Here is a 23,618-nt window from a genome sequence, read left to right as displayed (position 1 = left end):
CCTCTATAAGGCCACCATTCGCCCATGTATGGAGTATTGTTGTCATATTTGGACTGGTGCATCTGCTACTAGTCTCTCACTCCTTGACAAGGTTCAAAAGAGAGTCACGAACCTAATAGGTCCTGAACTGTCATCTAAGCTTCAGCCTCTGTCCCATCGATGTAATGTAGCATCCCTCTGCCCGTTCTACAAGTATTTCAATGGTGAATGCTCTGACGAACTGCAAGCACTTGTGCCCCCTCGACGTAAATACCCCCGACAAACCTGACAAGCAGCAAAATCCCACTCCTTTACAGTTGAGATCCCTAGATGTAAGAGAGCCTTCTACTCCAGTAGTTTCTTCCCTAGAACCACTGGACTTTGAAATTCCCTTCAGAGTTCCAGCTTCCCCAACTGTACTGACATGTAGAAGTTCAAGTGTAATGTGAACCGACATCTTGCTGCCCAACTCCCTACATAGTACCCCTGTAGCTTATGTCCCTGATAGTAGTTCCCTACAGCAAAGTGGCAATGTGCCTTGTTTGGGGTGAAATTGCAATAAAAAAAAAAAAAAGAAAAAAAAAAAGAAGAAAAAAAAGAAAGACCTTCCATGATTTCTGACTTCTGTTTTTAGGTTTACTATTCCCTAGGATTTCAGTTTTCACTTTGAGATCAACCACAATCAAAATCTTGTGAATTCAAGTAAAATCGTGTATGAGTTAATATGAATTACAGTTGGGAAGATAAAGATGGTTTGAATATCGTTTGTTTCGTTTTAAAACATTTTTTTTTCTTATGTGCTTTGCATAACTGGTGCATTTGACATTTCCGCCATGACCCACCATTAACTGTTGTATGGAGTTCTGAAAACAAGTAACAGCACAAATGCTTCTCATTATGTCTTTGTCAATTAGTAGAAATGGGTTGCTGCAGCAGGGTCTAGTGTGGTTCAGTTGCGCTTGAGATGTGATGTGCCACTGTGCTGTATGATCAATTTTCCTTTCATTGTTTTTCATTTGCATTGAATTTTTGTGTCAATTTGATGTTTTATTTTAGTATACATATACTATATACCCAGTTATTAAACATGGCTCTTGCCATTTTATGTCTTTACCTAACTAAAACCGGTTTTATAATGGACACTTTTTTTAACAGTTTCAGAAACGGCCATTAAAAAATTAAGATTTCTTTCACGGGCGATCTTTAAATGCTCATTACTAGCTGAAAAATGTATTTTGAGCCTCCATTTTTTTTTCTTTCAATAAAACGAACAAGGATGAAAGATTTTTTTTTTTTAAATAAAGTTTTAAAGAAAAATATGCTTCAATTGTCAACTGTTGTATGGAGTTCTCAAAACAAAACAAGTAACAACGTGTATGCTTCTCGTTATGTTTCTGTCAACTAGTAGAAATGGGTTGCTTCAGTGTCCATTATACAAACTACAGAAATATGTATATTTAGGCAGCATTTTTTCTCTATGGCATATTTCAGTGAATAAAATAGATGCTTTTTTTTTTCCTATTAATTCTATTTTCAATCCTTTCCAACGTCTGAATAACAGTCTTCACTTCTGGCGGGAACTAGCTGGTGTAATCACCCTATTTATCATAGGTCTGATTACTTTCCAATCCTTCAGACTTTGTTTGTAGAATTATTTTAATAGCTTTGCAAACATTTCAGGATGTTATTAATTTTAACCAATGGAAAAAAGGATAAATAATTAACTAATTTTAACCAATGAAAAAAAAAAAGGATAAAATAATTAACTAATGAAGAGAGAAAAAAAAAAAAAAAACTTTATAAATTGTTCAAAACCAGTTCGATTAATTTATCCCTGATGCTGAATCCTGAAGGATTGGAAAATACTCGGACCTATGATAAATAGGGTGATTACATCAGACATTCCCGCCAGAAGTGAAGATCGTTATTCGGAAGTTGAAAAGGATCAAAAATAGAATTAATAGACAAAAAAAATGTCTATTTTATTTAATGAAACTACAGAAAATAGACATGGCGAGCCTTTTACTATTATATTTATTTTTTTTTTTTTTAACTCATTAGTGATACTGAAAAACTTATTACTAACACAAGCTATATATAATAATTACCAATTTTAGTAGTTTTTCCTATCAGCATAGCCTAAAAAATGTTACCATCCTGTGAGATAAACTAATTTTGTCCAACATACCCAACTTTTCCGGACATAAAATTTCAGTCACTGACAAAATAGACATTCCTGTACAAAATTCATTGGTGGAACAATTATTTTAATTAATAAGATGCTAGCATGTACCATTTCTTTGGATTCTGTCAGCTTTTTGAAGAGCATTTGTAAAATGGCATTAGATTTCTTGTGGATTTAATCTTTCAAGCAAACATTAACATTTACATAAAGCTTCTGTCAATGGAATAAATTTGAACTCCCTAAATATGATAGTGCTTGTCCATAACTACGACTACCAAGAGAAAATAATAGAAAAATGTTTATGTTGTATGTTGCCTGACAGAAAAAAAATATTACACACCAAAAATCATATGAATTGATCAAATAATTTTACTTTGTAAAAAAATCAAGTTTTATGGCTGATCGACGATCTCTCAACGCCATTTTGCAGAACAAGAGAGATGAATTTTTCTTTTACTTGAGATGGGCCACTTATCAAGGCCCAAACGATACTCGGGGATAAAGGTTAATGAATATAAGATGGTAGTGTAGTAATCATTAATGGTGTAAATTGGGTAGAATTTAATTATTTATGGGGACAGCTTAACAAGAACTTGTTTACATTGGATTTGAAGGCTACCATGGAATCTGCATTTAGAATTAGGCACAGATATAAAGTGAGGAAAATCATATATAGTAGTTGTAGCTAGTCGAGTGTTTTTTTTGTGAAAGTTTGGCAAGGGGGAACCATATTCCAAATAATTCAAACTTTTGCAAGGTTTTAGAAAGCCACTCTTAACATAAGGTATTAGAATAACTCAAATTCACTTAAAAATGATTTTCTTTATAAAAATAAATTTACTTTGACAGACCCACGTGGCCTCTACTCGGAAGGGGATATTTCAGACTCTCAATCATTACTTCAGAGTCATACCAAAGCACCCATCAACATGCACTCATGTTCTTAAGAGTGCACCTAGAAGGTAAAACCGCAAGAGTTGGGAATTCTGAGATTCATTTTTAAAAATGGAAAGATGGAGAAACATTAACAAAGATTTGGAAACAGATGCGACAAAGTAAAACGTTGGGCATTCCGGCATATCCCCTCCCCCTCCCCGAGACATTTCATTGTTGCATAACTTGTTTTCTAGATGGTGATGATTTGGTGTCCCTGCCGAAACATCTTCCAACAGATATTTTAACTAAAGAAATTTATCACATTCGATTATTATTATTAGTAGTAGTATAAGTAGTTTGGCATAATAATACTTTTCTGTAAAAAAGTTGATTCACTTTTAAGAACGTTTCACATAAATATTGCACATTTTTTTATTAAATAAACGTAAGAATTGTTCACATTGTTCCACTTATTTTCATGTTAATAATAATAAAAAAAGAATAATATTATACTATTACATATTATATACTAGCCTGGCGTTGTCCGGGTGTTTGGAGGTGTGTGTTGAGCAAAAAAAAAAAAAAAAAAAAAAAAAAAGTGGTAGTAGGCAGGCAGGCTCGAACCCAGAACCGCGAAGGAGAAAAAAAGAACGTGAATAAAAAAAAACTAACATCTTTGCTGTTGCGCCCATCGCCAAACCGGAAGTGACCAAGGTTTAAATTAAGGCTAGTCAATCGAAAAGAGCGGATGACTTTCGAAAATATCAGCAAAAAAGCGACCCCTCCCTGTAGAAACGTGCCCAGTTGATGGTGAAGGAATTAATGTTTTTAGTCAATTTTTCGATATTTGTCGTCCGAAGGGCCGATAACGATACCAATCTCGTGAAAATCTGTCGCCTCTGTCAAAAGTTTTAGACAGACAGACATACATTTAAACAGGCAGGTGAGATTTATATTATAGATTATAGTACATAATATCTGTTGGAAGATGTTTCGTTGGGGACACCAAATCATCTATCACCATCTAGAAAACAGGGGGAGTAATGCAACAATGAAATGTCTCAATAAGCCAGAATTTTAAATATTGATATTGATACCACTTAATAATCCATCATTTTAACAATTCTGAATTTTTCTTTTAATAAAAGGAGTCATCACAAAACATTGGAGGAGGAGTGTTACTTACCATTGGATGGTTCACAGCCGTACGCAATAAGGATAAAGGTAACTGAAAAAGAGAAAAAAAGATCGGTTCAGAGGAGATGTGAGGAAAATAGCAGCAGCAGCAGCGAAGGATGGCTGGCTTGCGAAGAGATTAGCAGCAGCCGAAAAAAGTAAATTAGGAAGCGTGTGCGACAAGAAAAAGGGGAAAAAGGAGAAAAAATGCCCCACGTGGTCGGGGAGAAATAAAGTAAACATTGAAGAAAATGAACGTGTAAAGTCGAAGACAAGAAATGGCTGACTATGGCCTGCGTGAGGTCGGAGAAATGCGTACACTGGGTGAGATGGACAATGGCGAGAGACTTTCGAGTGCTGTCAAGATGGGAGAGTAACAGTGATAAATATTTCTGTTAGAGAGGAAAAGATGACAACTCAAATTTATATATTTTTGTCTGTTCCTTTTTAGCAGTGCCGGATCGTGTTGAGGTCTGAACTGTGCCAAGCACGGTTCAAGCATAATAGCAACGTTACAGGTGTTCAAAATAGTTTAGAATTTGAAAGACCTATTTTTTTCTTTTTTGGGAACTAATATTTAGAAAACCTTAACTGGTAAACCAGAAGAGTATCTAACTCAAAGCTAACAGCAAGTAGTGTTTCCTAATATTAAAGACCTCTGCCTTGGATCACTTACTCTTGTGGTTTGCCAAGTTTTATACTAATTTTTATTTATTTATTAAATTGCTAGGTGAAAATATAGATAGTTAACAAAGTCCCCCTCCCACTCCCTATCTTAAGAATGACTTTCTAAATCATTTTCTGCAGTTTACTGACCTCGCTGAATAACATTATTATTTAGAAAGCAATTTTTAACATTGAGAGAGTGGGGCTCTGTTAATTATTCTGTACTTTCATCTAACAATTTAATAAAGAAATTAATAAATTTGTGAAACTGAAACTTAGTTATATTATGGATGAAATTTAATATCAGGAACTGTATCTAACTAGACACTGCTGTCAACTATTCTTCTGGCTTGCCACATAACTCTTAGTGTACCCCTCGCTTATTTACATTGAGGGGGGGGGGATTATTAACCAACCCAAAACAGGAATTCTTACAGACAGACAATAATTGCTGAAAAATAGCCACCTATTTTAGATAATGAAATAAAGAAAATCAGAAAAAGTTTTGCATTAATTTTTATTTTAAATAATTTCTTTAACAAAAAACGGCAATTAGATAGGTGATTTAATTTTTTTGGTACTTACGCAGTTGATTAGCTGTGCTGAAATAAAATTATTTAGAAAGCCATTCTTAACATGGGAGTGGGTTGTTTACTATTCTGTATTTTCACCTAATAAATTGATAAATTTGAAACTGAAACTTTCGTCAAGTTATCTAATGGAGAAAGTGTAATAGTGGGAACTACATCTAAGCCAATATCGTTTGTTGTTAACTTACTTCTATGGTACTTATGCAGATTATGAACCATGTTGAAATAATAACATTTAGAAACCCATTCTTAACATGAAAGAGAAGCGTCTTTTTCTAATCATTATAATATGGCATGGTCCCCTGATCTGTGTAGGGTCATATCGGATGATGATAGTGTTTTTTTTTTGGGGGGGGGGGTACTTTCTTTTCACCTTAACACTCATCTTTAAAATGATATTTTTTAGTATGCTGAAAACGAATATCACATTTAAACTTTGCAGAGACAAGTAGTTTTCTGGGTATTAAGACATTTTTACTCAATGCATTATTTAATAAATGTCAGTGGCGTTCGCCATCCTTAACAGGGGGAGGAAGGGAGTCTTTTGTAACACGTATGCGCATTAGTACTTTTCAGTTGGGAAAAAACATGGCCACCAGTGGGATTACATTGGATAATAAAGATCTTAGGTGGTAGTGTACTTATTGATCCGTGTTATTTTTTAAATAGTATTTTCAAGTTTAATTAAAACTTTGTATTCGTTTTTATTAAGGTGTAAGATTAAAGTACAGAATGGTTACAAAACACCCTCCCCATGTTAAGAATGGCTTTCTAAATAACGTTAGTATTTCATCACAGATGAATAAAATAGTACCAGGTCTTAATATCAAGAAAATTACTTGTTTGCACCAAATTTAAATGTGATATTCGTTTTCAGCATACCCCCCCCCCAAAAAAAAAAACTATAAAAGTCGTCATTCTAAAGGTGAGTTGTTGAGGTGGGGGACAAAAAAAAAAAAAAAAAAAAAAAGAGTACCTTTTTATTTTTACTAGTTTTCATCTCTAAGAATATTGCCACGTGGATGTATAGGGTTACTATTTGGAATCGTGTCTAACAGGGAACTGTGGGGAGTTGAGCAGCAAGATGTCTGTTCACATTTCATGTATACTTCTTCAGTTTAGTACAGTCGGGAAGCAGAAAACTGCCTATTCTTTACAAGTACGCATTTCGATAAATTATATCTTTTTTTAGGTGTAACCAGCAACAAATGTTGATTTTTAAGTCGAAAACCTATAAAAGCAGTCATTTTAAAGAAAATTGTGGAAGTGGACCTAATGTAAAAGACTTTTATCATTTTTTTTTTTTTTCAATATTAAAAAATGATGAAAGTCTTAAAAATCAACAATTGTTGCCGACTACACTCTTTTAAATATACATTTCTCTCTCGTTGGAATCACACAACTATTACTATATCATGTACAAAATCAACCTTTTGTTGGTAACATCAAATGGAAACAACATCTGACAAATTAGTGAGGACTGGAAATTTTTATGGACACATAAAATCATAGAATTGCCATCCCATTAACGAAACGGCTGTAATGAAGAAATCCAGGATGAAATAAACAAAAGTTACAAAGAAAAATGTAAGTCTTTGAATTTCAACAAAGTTTTGCACTATATATATATATATATATATATATATATATATATATATATATATATATGCTTCACTTTTTGTTATCAAGTAAGATCTTTGACTTACTTGCAGTTTCATCAAATACTTTTGCATGCAAAATCCGATCCCGCATTTTGCTAATTCCTACCCTCTGATGAGAAGGAAAGTATTTCTTTGAAACTCCGCGGATTAAGGACTAACCACTTATTTAGTGTTTCCTTTTCAAATTAAATATGTTATTAACTCTTTTTCAAGGTGTTTTTTTAACATGTTTTATTAAGTGTTTGCTCCTATTATAAGCTCTATCTCCTACTTGGTTTTATCGAGCTTTTATATCTGGTTGAGATTACTTTATAAATATTAATTATTTAATATTTATAATATACTTTTTTTTTACCATCTTGAATCATTTTGGTAAATTTAATTGTTATTTATATATAGATAGATACGCACTTTGTACTTCTCAAATTTACAAAACAAAATAAAAATGTCATTTTCATCTTGAATGTTTATATTATTTTCGTGTAAAGAGCATAGAGTTTGAATGGTAAACATTACAAACAATATTTCTTTCTATAAAACACATGGTCATTTTTTTTATTTGTGTAAAACAAAGCGTACATCAACCAGCGTGTCGAATAAGACAATATATAACTGAACTTAATGAATACATTTTTTTTTTTAATAAACCGAAGGTTAAAGTCTTAATAAGTAAATTAAAAAATTAATTCAAGTTTATATTTAACCAGATGGATACTTTTTTTTTGTTTTGTTTTTTGAAAATAATCAAGAAATTTTAACTATATCGATGGATGAATGCAACGAAAAGTCATCACTATATGGACTCTATTTAAGATAATTTTATTAATAGTATAACAATTGCTAATATAAGTAACCGTTTTATAAGTCTAGTTGGTACTTATGCACTTATGTTACTGTGCTGAAATAATATTATTATTTAGAAAGCCATTCTTAACATCGTGTAACTATTTTGTACTTTCACGTTAACAATTAAAAAATATATATATTGTAAAACTTGAATTTAACTTAAATACTATTTTTAAAAATAGCACGGTAACATAAGTTCATAAACACCGTCTAGTTTATAAATAGAAAGAAATATTCTAGATGGTACTCACCATTTTCTAAGTTTCACTTTGAGTGTTTTTATGAAGTTTACACATGTAAAACCGCCATTCGAGTAAAATGTAAAGCGGATAGTTTTTACTTAGCCACAGATAGACATTAGAAAAAAAATTATAAAAATATATATATATATATAAAGCTTTATAATAATTTAATTATTAAAAATATTTCTATTGATTTATTCACTTATTTATTGGAAAACAATTTGACTATTTTTATCTTTAATAGCATTATACGAAACTATGGTTTGCTTAGTATTTATTTAACTTTAAACTAAAAACATAACACATGGCCGTGATGCTGTAATTTTTTTTTTCTACACAACAAATTATCTTTTTTTTATATATGTATAAATATTTTTTTTAGAAAAGAAATAAAACTTTTTTCAAAAATGTCCACCGAACAATCTAAGCGGACGCTGGATTCGCAAACGAAGGGTCATGATTATAGTAATAAGCGTTTGCGAGTTGAGAATGGGAAAGATTCTTCCACGCGAATGACTATCAATTCAAAATATATCGAAGAAGACTTCATTGAATCGCTCCGAGATAAATTCCAACATTTTTGCGAAAATGAGCCGAAAAAATCAGCGGAAATTTCGTCCTCGGATGAAAATAAATCCGGACAACGTAAGTTATTTACTTTCATTTATAGTTTAACTTACATGAAGAAAAAAAAATCACATATTTCAAAGTGGAAGAGCGAGTCAGTCACTTTCCTATTTAAATTTGACGTAAAATTATCATCCAGTTAGGGAGCATACGGCGCAGGCAGGGCCGCAGGACAGAATGAGTAACCATTTTTTTAAATATTTCCAAAATAGTTTACCTTTTCGATGCTAATGCAGAGAGTGATCCGCGCTATTTTTTAAATAGTATTTCCACGTTTAATTAAAGTTTGATATGTTTTTTTATTCAGTACTAGTGCAAAGAGTGATCCGGACGTAAATAATAACGTTATTATTTAAAAAGCCATTCTTAACATGGGGAGGGGAGGGTGTTTTGTACCTGTTCTATACTTCAACCTTACAATTGAATAAAAAAAAAATATCATAAAACTTTAATTAAACTTGGAAATACGATTTAAAAAATAGCGCGGATCACTCTCTGCACTAGCACCTTTTATTCAATTGTAAGGTTAAAGTACAGAATAGGTACAAAACACCCTCTCCTCCCCATGTTAAGAATGGCTTTTAAAATAATAACGTTATTATTTCAGCACGTATCACTCTCTGCATGAGCACCACATTATCTTCTTATATTGCTATGCTGGCGCACAGAATAGTTAACGATTCCCACTCCTCCTCGTGTTTAAATAACGTTTATTCTTAAAACGAGGAAGGCGGGGACTTTTGTTGGTGCTTATTTAGATTAGCACTTGGAGCTAAGATCCAAGTGTTGTATCTGTCCTGACACTTAAGCTTAATTTGTCCTTAGTCAGTGTAGGGAAACCCCTTAAGGCAATTTGTATTTTTGCATGTGTTGTGTTGCTGTTGCTCTGTTGCTCTCGTAAGGAAGCAAATAAATATAAGTTAGATTGGCATTTATGGTGGCAATTACAAGTAAAGAAAATGAAGAAAAGTCTACGTAATCGTTACAAAATAAAGATGTCATATTCCAAAAATTACGTAAATCGATCAAGTAGTTTCTTTTTGAACTAAGAAAATCAAAAGTTACAAATTTTTAGTGATTTTACTACTAAACTGCATTGAGCGTAAAACTGAATTTTCTCCTTTCAACTTTGATTTAAATTGTCTCTGATCGAATAAAATTAGTATATAGGCGATGACAATGTGTGTGTGTGATTGACATTAAAACGTTTTGGGATACTTGTTAGATACAGTCGACAACTGTTTTCGAATCTGTGTATAGTAATACAAACCCCCAAAAAATTGAAGCAAATATTCTTTACATTTCCAGGCATATTGTAACCAACAATTTTTCTCCACTTAAATAGACCATTTCGCAGTTTACAATCCCATCTCACTTAAATAATAAGTCAATGCTTTAGTAAGAACAAACTCGGTAAAAAAAAAGAAGAAATTATGCTAATTTATTTAGAGGACATCAGAACTTTATTTAAGTACGATACTTAATATAATCAGCCATCGAAAGGCAAAATTTTTTTTTTTTTTTATAGGAAAAAAATAGATAAAATAACGTTAATAAGATATCAGTGACCCCCCCCTACCTTGCACACTGCCATTTCCTCTCCGGACACCTCTTCCGAACCTATGCTCTTGATCTGTCATTTCATCAAAATACCAAGATGAGGGGCTCCTATGTCTTGCACAACAATTTATCAGTCTGTACAATTGTTTGTAAACTGATATCATTAAAAATTAGATAAGCTCTTTTAAATTTCCTCTCTTGACAAAATTGCCAACCGAAATACATACGGATTTTCTTTTCCGATAGAGGATAGAACTGAAGCAGTATACAAATCTTATATTACCAAGACATCCTTCTGAATAGATACAAAAATTATCCTGAGCAGTTCAACATCCAGTGATCATATATCTAATCCTCATGAAATTCCTTATATCACTTTGAATATTACCTTAAATTTTCATTCTATCCCTAAGCTAAGTAGAACACCTCATAATACTCTATTCAACTACTTTTAAAATTAGATAAACCCAGTTACAATATCAGAAGTGCTTCGTCCCTGACCTAGACTACGGACTTGTACGATAAACCATGAAACTATTGTACCTAAAATTCCTCTCAAAACTGCAAAATACCGCTGCTTGTATACTAAGTACATCCTATAGATACTTTACCTCCAAGATGACTGCCTTGTCTGTTTTGCATGACAAACCTTTTTTCTTTTTTACTTAAATTCTCTTTATCCTGATCACTAACAAATCAAACTGCTCTATTTCCTAAGTTGCCACTAAACCTAATCTGTTTCACGTAACTTAGAGGGGTCCTTGCTCTCCGCCCTTGACCCTAACAGACTCGTAAATCGATACCCATTAACATCTAAAGATTTCTTAGGCATGCTCCTGATTATAACTCCTAACCCATAACCAAGCTTCTAAGTAAATACTTACTAGCCATAGTCCTATACATAGACTTAAAGTAATCAATAATGAACAGCAACCGTTAATATCTCTTTGTTAAGAGATAGTATTACAATAATTATTACACAAACTAAACCAGTACTCATTGAAATACAAACTTCCGGATATTAAGAGAAAGGCGAAGTCATCCTCCTTCGTTGAAGTCTGAAGGCAACTTACTCAAATTGTCTAAAATTCCATGCATTCGTATACAATGAAACATACTACTTATCCATCCATCTATGTTTAACTATACTTACAGAATATGCAATAACCTATATCTATCAGGTATAACTGTACTCCATATCAAATGTTCTCTTGTATCTATACTGAGCATATATCTTATCTTTCAGTCATACTAAATATTCAGTTTGGGCACCAAATCATAATTTCTAATAGCAAGTAAATCATACTTTAACACTTTATCCTAATCCTAAACTTATTAAACCATATCTAACCATACATTCCTAAACTTACTAAACCATATCTAACCATACGTTTCCTAAACTTACAAAACTATATCTAACCATACATTAACTCGTCTCTCTCAATCCGATGCTATTGCAAATTTAGTTGCTTCCATTGCATGAATTTTTACCTATACCCTCTCCCAGTAAAAATGAAAATGGAAAGGATATTAATGTCCTTTTTTAACCACGTTTGAGGAGTGAAAATTTTCTGTAGAAGTTAACCTAAATACCCGATTTTTTCAGGAGATATTAACCTAAATAACCAATTAATATTAACTACCCATGCGGGGTCGCAAAAATACCTGAATTAGGACCCAGGCGCGGGGCGAACCCCGTCGGAGCTGATGGACCCGTAGATCTTCCCAGGTCATCCGTCTAGGAGAAGGAAAACTCTGAAACTAAACCTAGGGCAGGGAGGCCTCTTCAGTCCTGGACGACAACCTTTCTAGAGCTGGTGACTCAAACAAATCACCGGTTGGCAAACCTAAACTGCTTAAGGAGGAGATAGGCTCTGTCTATCGCCCGGCTTTCATACTCCTTCTTTGCCTATTGACCAGGCGTAGAGGTACTATCACAGGGACTCATCTGAATCACCCAGTGGTTGACCTTGTTTCCTGACTAGGGCAATGAACACCGCTTTTCCCCGCTCCCGCCACATCCCATCCCCCTAAACTGGACACAGTGGGGTGCTTCAGTGCCATATATGTCGGTGCAGTTAGACTGGACTGGCTTTGCCTAATGGATTGAGGGTACCGGATTGACAGTTCCTGGCTGCTGTTTCCGACTGATAGTACATGAGCCCTAACTCTTTGGTAGTGCTTAGAGTGACTGCTCCATCAACAGTTGTATAATATCGGGATGTTTGTAGTGCCATGTCGCGCATGGAAAGGGACCCTGCACTCATCCCCGGTAGGCTTTCCTGAGGCCACAATCCTGTGGGTGAGGACAGCTGATGGTCTACTTGTATTGCATGTCTGGTATTCTTGCACAACTACTTGTCCAGCACCCCCTCACTCACTCACCCTAACTGAAACTTTTAAATAAAATGAAATGACAGCTCAAGCAAAAATTACGTTTAAACCAGGACCAAACTCAAAGAAAACCAACCTGCCTCCTCCCTTGAGGCTTGCATTTACAAATATCCGCGGGCTTAGAACTAACTTAGATGATGTTGAGTCATTTCTCCTTGTAAACACCCCGGATATCTTAGCATTAAGTGAACCTAACCTTCACTCCTCCATTCCCTGTAACCACTTTAACATGCCTGGTTATCTCCCACTTTACCGTAAGGACTCGGACAGACATATGCATGGGCTTGGAGTCTATATTCGTAACACCCTCCCCCTGACTAGAGAAATAAAACTAGAATCAGACGACCAGGCCTTTATGTGCTTCAGACTAAATATGCAACACAATATTAGCTACTTGTATTTTCTCTACCGCTCTCCCTCAAACCAAGACTGTACCCTAATAAAGTCTCAGACAGCATAGATGTAGCACTCTCCTTCGATTCTAGCGCACAAATACATGTATTTGGTGACTTCAATGTCCACCACAGTAATTAGCTAGGATTCTCTAATCACACAGACATAGCTGCTAGCATAACACGTAGCTTCTCTATATCCCATTCCCTATCTCAGTTGGTTACATTTCCAACACGTTTCCCAGACCAGCAAGATCAACATGCCTCACTTCTAGATCTCTTTCTGACAACGGTTTCCGATGACTGTACAACAAATGCCCACAGCCCACTCGGGAATGCTGATCACGCTGTGATAATGGTAGAAATCAGCCGAAATTCTCGCCCTAAAACTGAAGACCCACTACTCAAAACAACGAGGTATTACAAAAAGGCTGATTGGGAAGCCATCAGGGAACTCATCAGAGATGCCCCATGGCAAAATATCTTTACTCTTCCAGCGGAACAGTGTGCAAATGAGACCACTGAATGGTTCAAAACTGCAATTGAAGCACATGTTCCCGCACGGAAATTCTATAGCAAGCCCCACTCTCCCCAATGGTTTACTTCTGCTTGTGCAGCTGCCATTTGTCAAAGGCAGCATGCGTTCCGCAGATTCAACCGACATAAGTCCAGCTCAAATAAACAGAAGTTTATAGAAGCTAGAAATAATTGTAAGAGAGTGATAGAGACAGCTAAGACAGATTACTCTGAAACCATCAGAAAACGCATCGAAGCACAGAAATTAGGAACCCGGGATTTTTAAAAAATCTACAACAGCGTAGTAAATAGTGGACAGTCAACTATTCCCCCACTATCCAACAATCATGAGGTTGCTTGCACAGCAACTGACAAGGCTAATCTACTTGCCAGTCGGTTTGCCTCAAACTCCACACTGAACTCTGTACACCACTCCCTCCCTGATTTTCCTCTGCGAACAGACGCCACACTAGATGATTTGAAAATCACCCCTTCTCAGGTACATGCTATTATAAAAAACCTAGATACCTCAAAAGCATGTGGACCAGATCTCATCCCGGCTGTGCTATTAAAAAAATGCTCTGCCGAGGTTGCTCCAGTTCTCTCCAAACTTTACAATAAATGCCTTAACGAATCTTGCTTTCCCGACTGCTGGAAAACCGCCTCTGTGGTACCAGTCTTCAAGAATTCTGGTGAAAGAACTGACCCACTAAATTATCGCCCCATTAGCCTCCTCCTGCTTTTCACCAAAATATTTGAGTCCTTAATTAATCAAGCCCTAGTCCAGCACCTAACAGCTGCTACTCCTGACTGACAAACAATATGGATTCAGGCAAGCCCGTTCAACAGCAGATATCTTAACTGTAGTTTCTGAACGTATATACCGTTCATTGGACAAAACAGGGGAGGGTAGAGCGGTAGCCCTTGATATATCTAAGGCTTTTGACAGGGTATGGCACGATGGTCTTCTAAGGAAAATTAGATCATATGGAATCACTGGAAGAATTCATAATGTAATTAAATCCTTCTTAAGAGAAAAATCAAAGTTGTCCTCGATGGTCGTACATCTAAACAATATGACATAAATGCGGGAGTACCTCAGGGGTCTATCCTTGGACCTCTATTATTCCTGATATTCATAAATGACCTCCCTGATAAAATTGTTTCGGAGATGGGTATATTTGCCGATGACACCACTCTATAACAGATATGAGGGGAAAGCAAATGAACACATATCGAAAGAAGTGGCAGAAACGCTAGAGGATGACCTCCAATCTGTAGTGGAATGGGGACAAAAATGGATGGTCACATTCAATGCTGCTAAGACTAAGCTTGTTTCCTTCAATAACTACAAGAAACCTTCTCTACCACCAATAGCAATGGCCAAAAACACATTGCCTAAAAGTACTTCTTTTAAACTCCTCGGCCTAATGTTTACAGGGAATATGAACTGGAATAGATACATTGAGAGCATTGCCAAGGCTGCTACAAGGAAGGTTGGCTCCCTCTACCGTGCTAGAAAACTACTTACGCCTGACAGTATCCTATACCTCTACAAGGCCACCATTCGCCCATGTATGGAGTACTGTTGTCACATCTGGGCTGGTTCATCTGCTGCTTGTCTCTCGCTCCTGGACAGGGTTCAAAAGAGAGTCGCCAACCTGATAGGTCCTGAACTATCATCTAGGCTTCAGCCTCTGTCCCATCGACGAGATGTTGCATCCCTCTGCCTGTTCTATAAACATTTTAATGGTGAATGCTCTGACGAACTGCAAACACTTGTACCTCCCTGACATAACTACCCCCGACAAACCCGACAAGCTACTAAGTCTCATCCCTTTACAGTAGAGATCCCTAGGTGCAAGAAAGCCTTTTACTCCAATAGTTTCTTCCCCAGAACTGCGAGTCTTTGGAACTCTCTTCCGGGATTCTGCTTTCCCAACTGCACTGGTATGCAGAAGTTCAAATGTAATGTTAACAAACATCTTTCTACTCATCTCCCTTCATAATGACCCTGCTAATTAAGTCCCTGATAGTAGCCCCCTGCTTCAAAGTGGCAGTGTGCCTTGTTTGGGGTGTAAATTTAATAAAAAATAAAAAAAAATTTTTTTTAAATATTTCAAGCAGAAACTGGTTGCCATAATGGTTGCAGGTTATTGTCAGTATTTAGTTAATATTTTACATATTTAAATTACTTATGCCTAATATCTAATTAGTAATTTATCTCAATAAAATATACATTATCTAAACCAGAAAAATAAAAATATATACATAATGGTAGCAAGAGCCCAAAAATGAGGAACAAGAGTATGACTGATGAAGAATACTTTATTTTTAGTTTGCACACCGTCGCAGTTTATTACACAATTCCTCAACATGAAAATTGAAAGATGAAATAATTTTCTTTGACTGATTTAAAATAAAAAAATAACAATGATGATTCTATAAGGGGTTAGGGTAAATTTTTACTTACTTTCTAGCTCTACAACTTTTACAGATTTTCAAGTATGCTGTAAATGAATATCACAGTAATGTCCTATTTTAGCGTTGGAAAAAATTTCCAAAAATATTCAATTCAAACAAAATTGAATACAAAGTTTATATATATATATATATATATATATATATATATATATATATATATATAAAGGGATGTACCGCTAATCAAATTGCCTGATTACCAATTAATTGGCTGATTAATAGGCTTTCTAATGCTGATTTATCAACAAATTTTGTTGCTATAAATGATACTAGTATTAATTATATTGTAAAACAAAGACAAGTTAACTCCTTTTGATTGCCAGTGAAAATTTATCGAAGACATCTATTGTCTACAACGTATTATCAAATAACAGGCATGATGCATTGATAACATGTAGACTTTTACAACTGCACCGAATTTGAGGTTCATGTGTGTAAACATATGGGAAATTTCATCCTTTCTCTTCCTATTGAATTTTTATTATTTTTTCTTTTATTTTAAATCAAAGAAAATTATTACTTTACCTTGCAGTTTTCATGTTGAAGAATTGTACAGTAAACTGCGACGATGTACAAACTGAAAATAAAATATTCTTCATCAGTCATACTCTTGTTCTTCATTTTTGGGCTCTTGCTACCATTATGTATATATTTTTTTGGATGGGAATAAACACAGATCACGTGAGAGAGTCGCGATATTTTTCTCAGTGATAGTCACAAAGTATGTGTTCAATTTGTAATTGAAAACTGATCCCTTACAATAAGTCATAATTTTTTTTTTTTTTTTAAATCTGAAAGTTAAACTTGTAATTGATGAGATTAGCGTGAAAAAAGTGTAAATTGGGGAATTAAGGGGGGGGTTAATTTCCTAAACATTCGCCTATTTTGGATTTTGTCGATTTGACTTTTAATCATCCTTTAAACTATAAATGACACCCAACATATTTCCCCGAGACAGTTGCCATTGTTTTCTAGACTGTGATTGCTGATTTGGCATCCCTGATGAAACATCTTCCAACAGATATTTTAACTGAAGAAATTTATTATATTCTTGGATAAATTATTATTATTATTATTATTATTATTATTATTATTATTATAAGTAGTTTGGCATAAAAATGATACTTTTCTGTAAAAATGTTTTTGATTTTACTTTTAAGGTTTCACAAAAAATGTTACAAAAAAATGAATATTACACTTTAAATAAAAATAAGAACTGTTCCCATTATTTCACTTATTTTATCTAAAATTTTAATAATAAAAAAATAATATATTATAATACATAATATCTGTTGGAAGATATTTCATTGGGGACACCAAATCATCTATCACCATCTAGAAAACAAGGGAAATAATGCAACAGTGAAATGCCCCATAAATTAATCTTTAATCTGCCTCTTATTTATTTGGTATTCATGCAGAATATAGACCGTGCTAAAATCATAACAATATTAGCTGTAAGAGGTTGCCAAGAAGAAAGAGTGGGGGCCAATTAAATTTAAGATATGTTTCTGCACCTGATCAATCAAATATTTAGAAACCCATTTGTAACATAGAGGAGGAGGGGTTGTAATTAGTCTGTATTTTTATCTAACAATTCAATAAACAAAAAATACCATAAAAATTGAATTTAATTTATAAATTCTAACTAGAAAATAGCTCTGTGCGTATTTTGCATATGTACCATTTTTATTTTATTTTTTTTCATATATATATCGTCATTATGGACTTGGGTTACTGTTTGTATTAATGATGAGGATGTTTTTTTGTTTTTTTTTCACATTTTTTTAGCAAATAAAAAGTGCCTTTCATTAAGCCAAGCAGAAACCTTGTGGTATCGGCTGATTTTAGCAATTGAAAATTTACCATTTTTTTATAATTGGAATATATTTTATTTCTGACTCCAAAATATTGGGGTTTTATACAAAAAAATGTTTATAATGTTTTTTTATAATAAATAGTACTTACCGTTTCTTTTCAGTTTTTCTTCTGCATATTGTGCCTAAAAACAAATGACAAATGTCATTTTCATATTGTTCACACACTTTGGATGTTGATGTTGAAAGAAATACGGGATTTCTTTTCTTTGGTATTTGTTGATTTTCCGAATTCCTTTCTTTTAAAGTTCCATGATTGTTGTAATGGGGAGCTAGGAGGAATAAGAATGGAATCTGGTTGAATGTGTTCGACCAAAATCCAGCACAACACAGTTTTTCTCCCTAACTGCCATATTTCCTTTTTGATGTCTTTTTATTTATTTATTTCTTTTGGTTCTGGTCAGGGGACCCTTGTCGCTATCTCTTTTTTCCGGGTATGTTCCTCAGATCCTGTTTCTTAGGGGTTAGACAGCTTTGATTGATCTCTCCTCTGGTTAGACATTAGAAACGTAAATAAAGGAACGGAAGGAAAAAGAAAGAAAATAAATGTTGTTGCTTTTTTTTTTTTTTTTAAATCTTATTTTTTAAAAAAAAAACTTATTTTCGTCAAAATCATCATCATCATCATCATTCTTACTGTTATTATAATTTTGGTTTCACAATTTAGAGTTCAAAATAGACTTCGTAGCCTCGTAGGAGATGTCCTTTTCTCCTCCTTGCAACCTCTATCTCACAGAAGAGATGTTGCGAGTTTGTCTCTGATGTATCGTTATTTTCATGGAAAGTGTTCGACTGAGCTTCAATCTATGGTCCCCTCTCGCCAAGCTTTCACAAGAAACACTCGTCTAACTGTAAACACTATCAATAATTCCCCCCACTCTTTATCTGTGCCTAAACCTAAACGTAGATTCCATGAACAAAGCTTCTTTCTTAGAAGTGCACGCCTGTGGAATTGTCTTCCGTTTTCCTGCTTTCCGGCTGACTACAATATGGTTGTCTTCAACTCTAACGTAAATAAGTTCTTGATGAGCCGTTCCATATAAGTTATCAAATTTACCAAATTTTCATTACTACTGATTACTATATTGTCCAATTTCTACTGTACACTCTTTAACCCTTATCCTTGAGTGGCCTCTTGGCCTTGATAATGTGGTGATGCCTATGTAAAAAAAAAAAAAAAAAAAAAAACCAAAGTCTGAGTTGGCAATTACACTTTGTTGATCTTAATCAACACGTACAAGCATTTGGATCAATATTTTAAAACATTTCTGAATCAAACATGCATTAACCTGCATTGTTATTTTTTTACAATAAATCAGGAACTTTTAAAAAAAAAAAATTTTTATTGATCAATACAAGGCAAGGAGCTAAAAAAAAAAAAAAAATATTACTTCAAAGTCAAAAACTTGCCAATGATAAGTGTTAGATGGAATAGATATTGATTCAGAAAACAGCAATTTTTCCCTGTTTGTCAGAAACATCGGTCCTGGAATGTGAGGACTAAAGGATAAAATAAGGGAGACTACCGAAAATAAACTCAAGATCCATTTTCTATCTTCCTTAATGAATGCGTAATGTGAATTTTAAAGACAAGTTTAGTTCTGATGAGCTAAAAGGTAGATTAAATTTAGACAGTATCGAGAGATGTGTGCAGAACAGGAGACTTTGATGGTTTGGCCACGCTGGTGGAATGGATAAAAATTGGGTTAGTAGATATAAAACAGTTGAGATAGAAGGTTCAGTTCACAAAAGAAGGTCAAGGAAAGCATGGGAAGAAAAAAATAAAGATGGATTTGAAATATAAAAAAAGAACAAGTAGGGGCTGTTAGAAGTCAATTTTGTCTGAGATTTTTTTTTCGTATTACTGTCATGATTAATGAAATGTCATTTGTTATTGTTGTACCTTGTTATTGGCGATATAAGAATGCTACGATCAATACAAAAAATATTTGATCTAGACAAGACAACTGGTCATATGAAATATTTTTAAATCACATAAAAATGAAAATCATGTCTCAAGGAGTATCATTAAAATATGCTAGGAAATTTACAAAATTGTAATATTGATTTTGTATTTAATGTTTTCTAAGTTTTCTTTTTCTCTTTTGTTTTTCTTTGCTTTTCTAATTGTCTTCCAATTACCTGCTTTGATCTCTTCCTCCTTGCCTTTGACCAGATTTTGAACTAACTCCCTACCATGTGCCTTTACCACTCCCCAATTCTCTGCATATCCGCTTTTAGTTCTCTCTATATATCCCTCAGTTCTTTTATTTCCCCCTCCCTGTCAGTTCCCTCTGTTTCCTCCCCTCCCTGTCAGTTCCCTCTATTTCCCCCCCCCTCCCTGTCAGTCCCCTCTGTTCCCCCCCCCCTCCCTGTCAGTCCCCTCTGTTTCCTCCCCCCCTCCCTGTCAGTCCCCTCTGTTTCCTCCCCCCTCCCTGTCAGTCCCCTCGGTTTCCTCCCCCCTCCCTGTCAGTCCCCTCGGTTTCCTCCCCTCTCCCTGTCAGTCCCCTCGGTTTCCTCGCCCCTCCCTGGCCGTTTCCTCGCCCCTCCCTGGCCGTTCCCTCGGTTTCCTTGCCCCTCCTTGGCCGTTCCCTCTGTTTCCTCGCCCCTCCCTAGCCGTTCCCTCGGTTTCCTCCCCACCTCCCTGGCCGTTTCCTCGGTTTCCTCCCCCCTCCCTGGCCGTTCCCTCGGTTTCCTTGCCCCTCCCTGGCCGTTCCCTCGGTTTCCTCGCCCCTCCCTGGCCGTTCCCTCGGTTTCCTCCCCACCTCCCTGGCCGTTTCCTCGGTTTCCTCGCCCCTCCCTGGCCGTTCCCTCGGTTTCCTTGCCCCTCCCTGGCCGTTCCCTCGGTTTCCTCGCCCCTCCCTGGCCGTTCCCTCGGTTTCCTCCCCACCTCCCTGGCCGTTTCCTCGGTTTCCTCCCCCCTCCCTGGCCGTTCCCTCGGTTTCCTCTCCCCCCTCCCTGGCCGTTCCCTCGGTTTCCTCCCCCGTCTCTGTCAGGTCCCTCTATTTCTCCCTTCCTGTCTCTGTTTCATATCTCTATCTTCCCCCTCATATCATTCCCCTCTAACTTTATCATCTCTTTATGCTCATTATATGATTTTTCCTATAATATTGAATTAAATGGGTTTTTTGTTTCATACTTATTGTATTGTAATCTCCATATCAATTTTAACTTCTCATATAGATATTTAAAAAGTCTTTCCTTTTCTTCTTTCAGATGATTCAACTAAGCAATTCATTTATTCCTCTCCATTTGTCCACTGTGTTTTACCAGAGTTGATTCAAGAAGACAATTGTCTTGACAGACTACAAGGTGAATTGCAAGAACTCAACTTTAACGAAAAAAATAATGACTTGTATAATTTTCATCAGGTAAGTTTCAATACAATCAAGTTGAAATAAAAAAGAATAAAAAAAGTAATCTTCGCATATCTTTTGAAGCATATAGTTTTCCAATTTAATATAATAGGTTCCAGATTATTAATCAACCTCTGCCCCACTGTTACCTGTTTTACAAGTACTTTAATAGAATGTGCTTTGATAAACTCATAGCACTTGTGCAATCCCCTCAACGTACATACTTTCGACAAACCCCGATAAGCAGTAAAATTCCACCCCTTCACTGTTGAGGTCTGTAGATACTGGAAAGCCTTCTACTCTAGTTTCTTACCACAGACTGCTAGACTTAGGAATTCCCTCCCTTTTTTTTGCTTTCTTGACTGTACCAAATATTGGTCCCCAATTTTTTGAAGAGGGACCTATGTTTTCAGTGGCGTCCGGACGATTGCCAGATAACCATCCATTAGTTTTTCCTGAAATTTTGCCTCAAAATGTATTTCATTAAATAGATGCGCACAGTAGAAAAAAATTTTTTGTGAAAATTCCCATTGCATCCCCAGGAGCTCAAAAGATGACAAAAATGACACATTCTGCCCCATAACTTTTGATCCATCCATTAGATGTTTCTGAAACTTGGTCAAAATGTGGAGCCCTTTGTTCTTAATATAAATCCAGTATGGGTGAGGCTGGCAAAATTCTGGTTCACGTCTCTGGAAACTTTCAGTGCTAAAAACGCCCCTTTTTGTGGCTTTTTTTTTTTTTTTCATATTTCTCAACAAAAACTTGATATGTCTGACTATATAATGATTTTTCACGATGATCAACTCAAATATACATGTGTTAAAGCCTGAAACTGCACCATTATCCATTTAAACTGACATTCGGCATTCCCAGGGGCTCAAAAGAGGTAAAAAAATGTCCCAAAATGTCCAAAAATGACACATTTTGCCCCATAGCATGTGATCCATTCATTAGATATTCCTGAAACTTGGTTAAAATGTGGAGGCCATTGTTCTTAATATAAATTCAGTTTGGGTTACCTTAGCAAAATTCTGGTTCGCATCCCTCTGGGACTTTTAGGGCTAAAAAAACATGCCTTTTTGGAGCTCTTTTTTTCATATTACTCACAAACTTGATATGTATGTCTAAATAGTAGTTTTCCATGGTGCTGAATTTAAATATAAATGTCTTAAGGCATGGAACTGAACCGTCTGTCCATTCCCAGGAGCTCAAAAGGAGTCACAAATGGCTCAAAATTGCAAAAAATGACACTTTTTACCCCATAACTTTTGCCCCATCCATTAGATTTTTCTGAAACTTGGCTAAAATGTGAAGGCAACGTTGGCCCTTCACATTTCTCAAATTCATCATTTCTTCACTATTTTTTTGTGCCATATCTCACATGTAACACCAGAGGGGGACCACGCATGCACGCACGGCTTATTTTGTTATTTCTCTTTCTTTCATCTGATATAGCATGCTCACACAATCCATTATGAATATGCAATTCCTACAGCTAGGTTAACTAGAAAACAAATATTAAACATGACATAATTGTATGGGACAAGAAGGAAGAAACGACCTTAATGTCTTCAATAGTGCTGCGTTAAACAGAGCTGAGAGAGAGAAAATATAGCAAAATAATAAGGTCTTAAGTACGAAATGAAAAACTGATCTTCATCATTTTAGTAATTATAGGAACCACTGGACTCCTGAAAAAAGAATTCACAAACAATCTGGTGAATATACTCAGTGACCCAAGTGCAAGAAAGATACAAACAATTAGCCTTAAAGGGACGCTTAAAATTATAAAAAGATCTCTGTTAGAATTTATGAGATAGCAAGGTGAATGTCTGGTATCCATTAGGATGTCCCATTCCCGGCTAGAACAAAATGATGAAAAACTATCAATAATTCCCCCCCCCCCACTCTTTATCTGTGCCTAAACCTAAACGTAGATACCATGAAAAAAGCTTCTTTCTTAGAACTGCACACCTGTGGAACTGTCTTCCGTTTTCCTGCTTTCCAACTGACTACAATCTGATTGTCTTCAAGTCCAACGTAAACAAGTTCTTAATGAGCCGTTCCACTTAAGTTAATAAATTTACCGAATTTCCATTACTAACGATTGCTATATTGTTCAAGTAACTACTGTACACTCTTAACCCTTATCCTCGAGTGGTCTATGGGCCTTGATAAGTGGTGATGCTTA

At 35.2% G+C, this 23,618-nt stretch overlaps 2 protein-coding genes across 2 annotated transcripts in view; one reads left to right on the top strand and one right to left on the bottom strand.

Annotated features, from left to right (window-relative positions):
* LOC145298563 (U6 snRNA-associated Sm-like protein LSm4) overlaps positions 1-8,338 on the bottom strand; it is a 45,543-nt gene extending 37,205 nt beyond the window's left edge. Inside the window, exons 1-2 of the mRNA XM_080144328.1 lie at positions 8,231-8,338; positions 4,227-4,268 (exon numbers count right to left, since the gene is read on the bottom strand). Of these exons, the coding sequence (XP_080000454.1) occupies positions 4,227-4,268; positions 8,231-8,233 (45 nt within the window). The 5' untranslated portion in view covers positions 8,234-8,338. The remainder of the gene's footprint in view (positions 1-4,226; positions 4,269-8,230) is intronic.
* Positions 8,339-8,490: 152 nt separating this feature from the next.
* Positions 8,491-23,618, top strand: part of LOC145298547 (prolyl 3-hydroxylase OGFOD1-like) — a 67,020-nt gene continuing 51,892 nt past the window's right edge. Inside the window, exons 1-2 of the mRNA XM_080144327.1 lie at positions 8,491-8,866; positions 21,285-21,439. Of these exons, the coding sequence (XP_080000453.1) occupies positions 8,629-8,866; positions 21,285-21,439 (393 nt within the window). The 5' untranslated portion in view covers positions 8,491-8,628. The remainder of the gene's footprint in view (positions 8,867-21,284; positions 21,440-23,618) is intronic.

This window comes from Euprymna scolopes, chromosome 2 (assembly GCF_053919585.1).
Source record: "Euprymna scolopes isolate OS-2025 chromosome 2, ASM5391958v1, whole genome shotgun sequence".
Taxonomy (NCBI): Eukaryota; Metazoa; Mollusca; class Cephalopoda; order Sepiida; family Sepiolidae; genus Euprymna; species Euprymna scolopes.
Note: the sequence above shows the minus strand (reverse complement) of the source record. Positions and strands in the feature narration are given on the sequence as shown.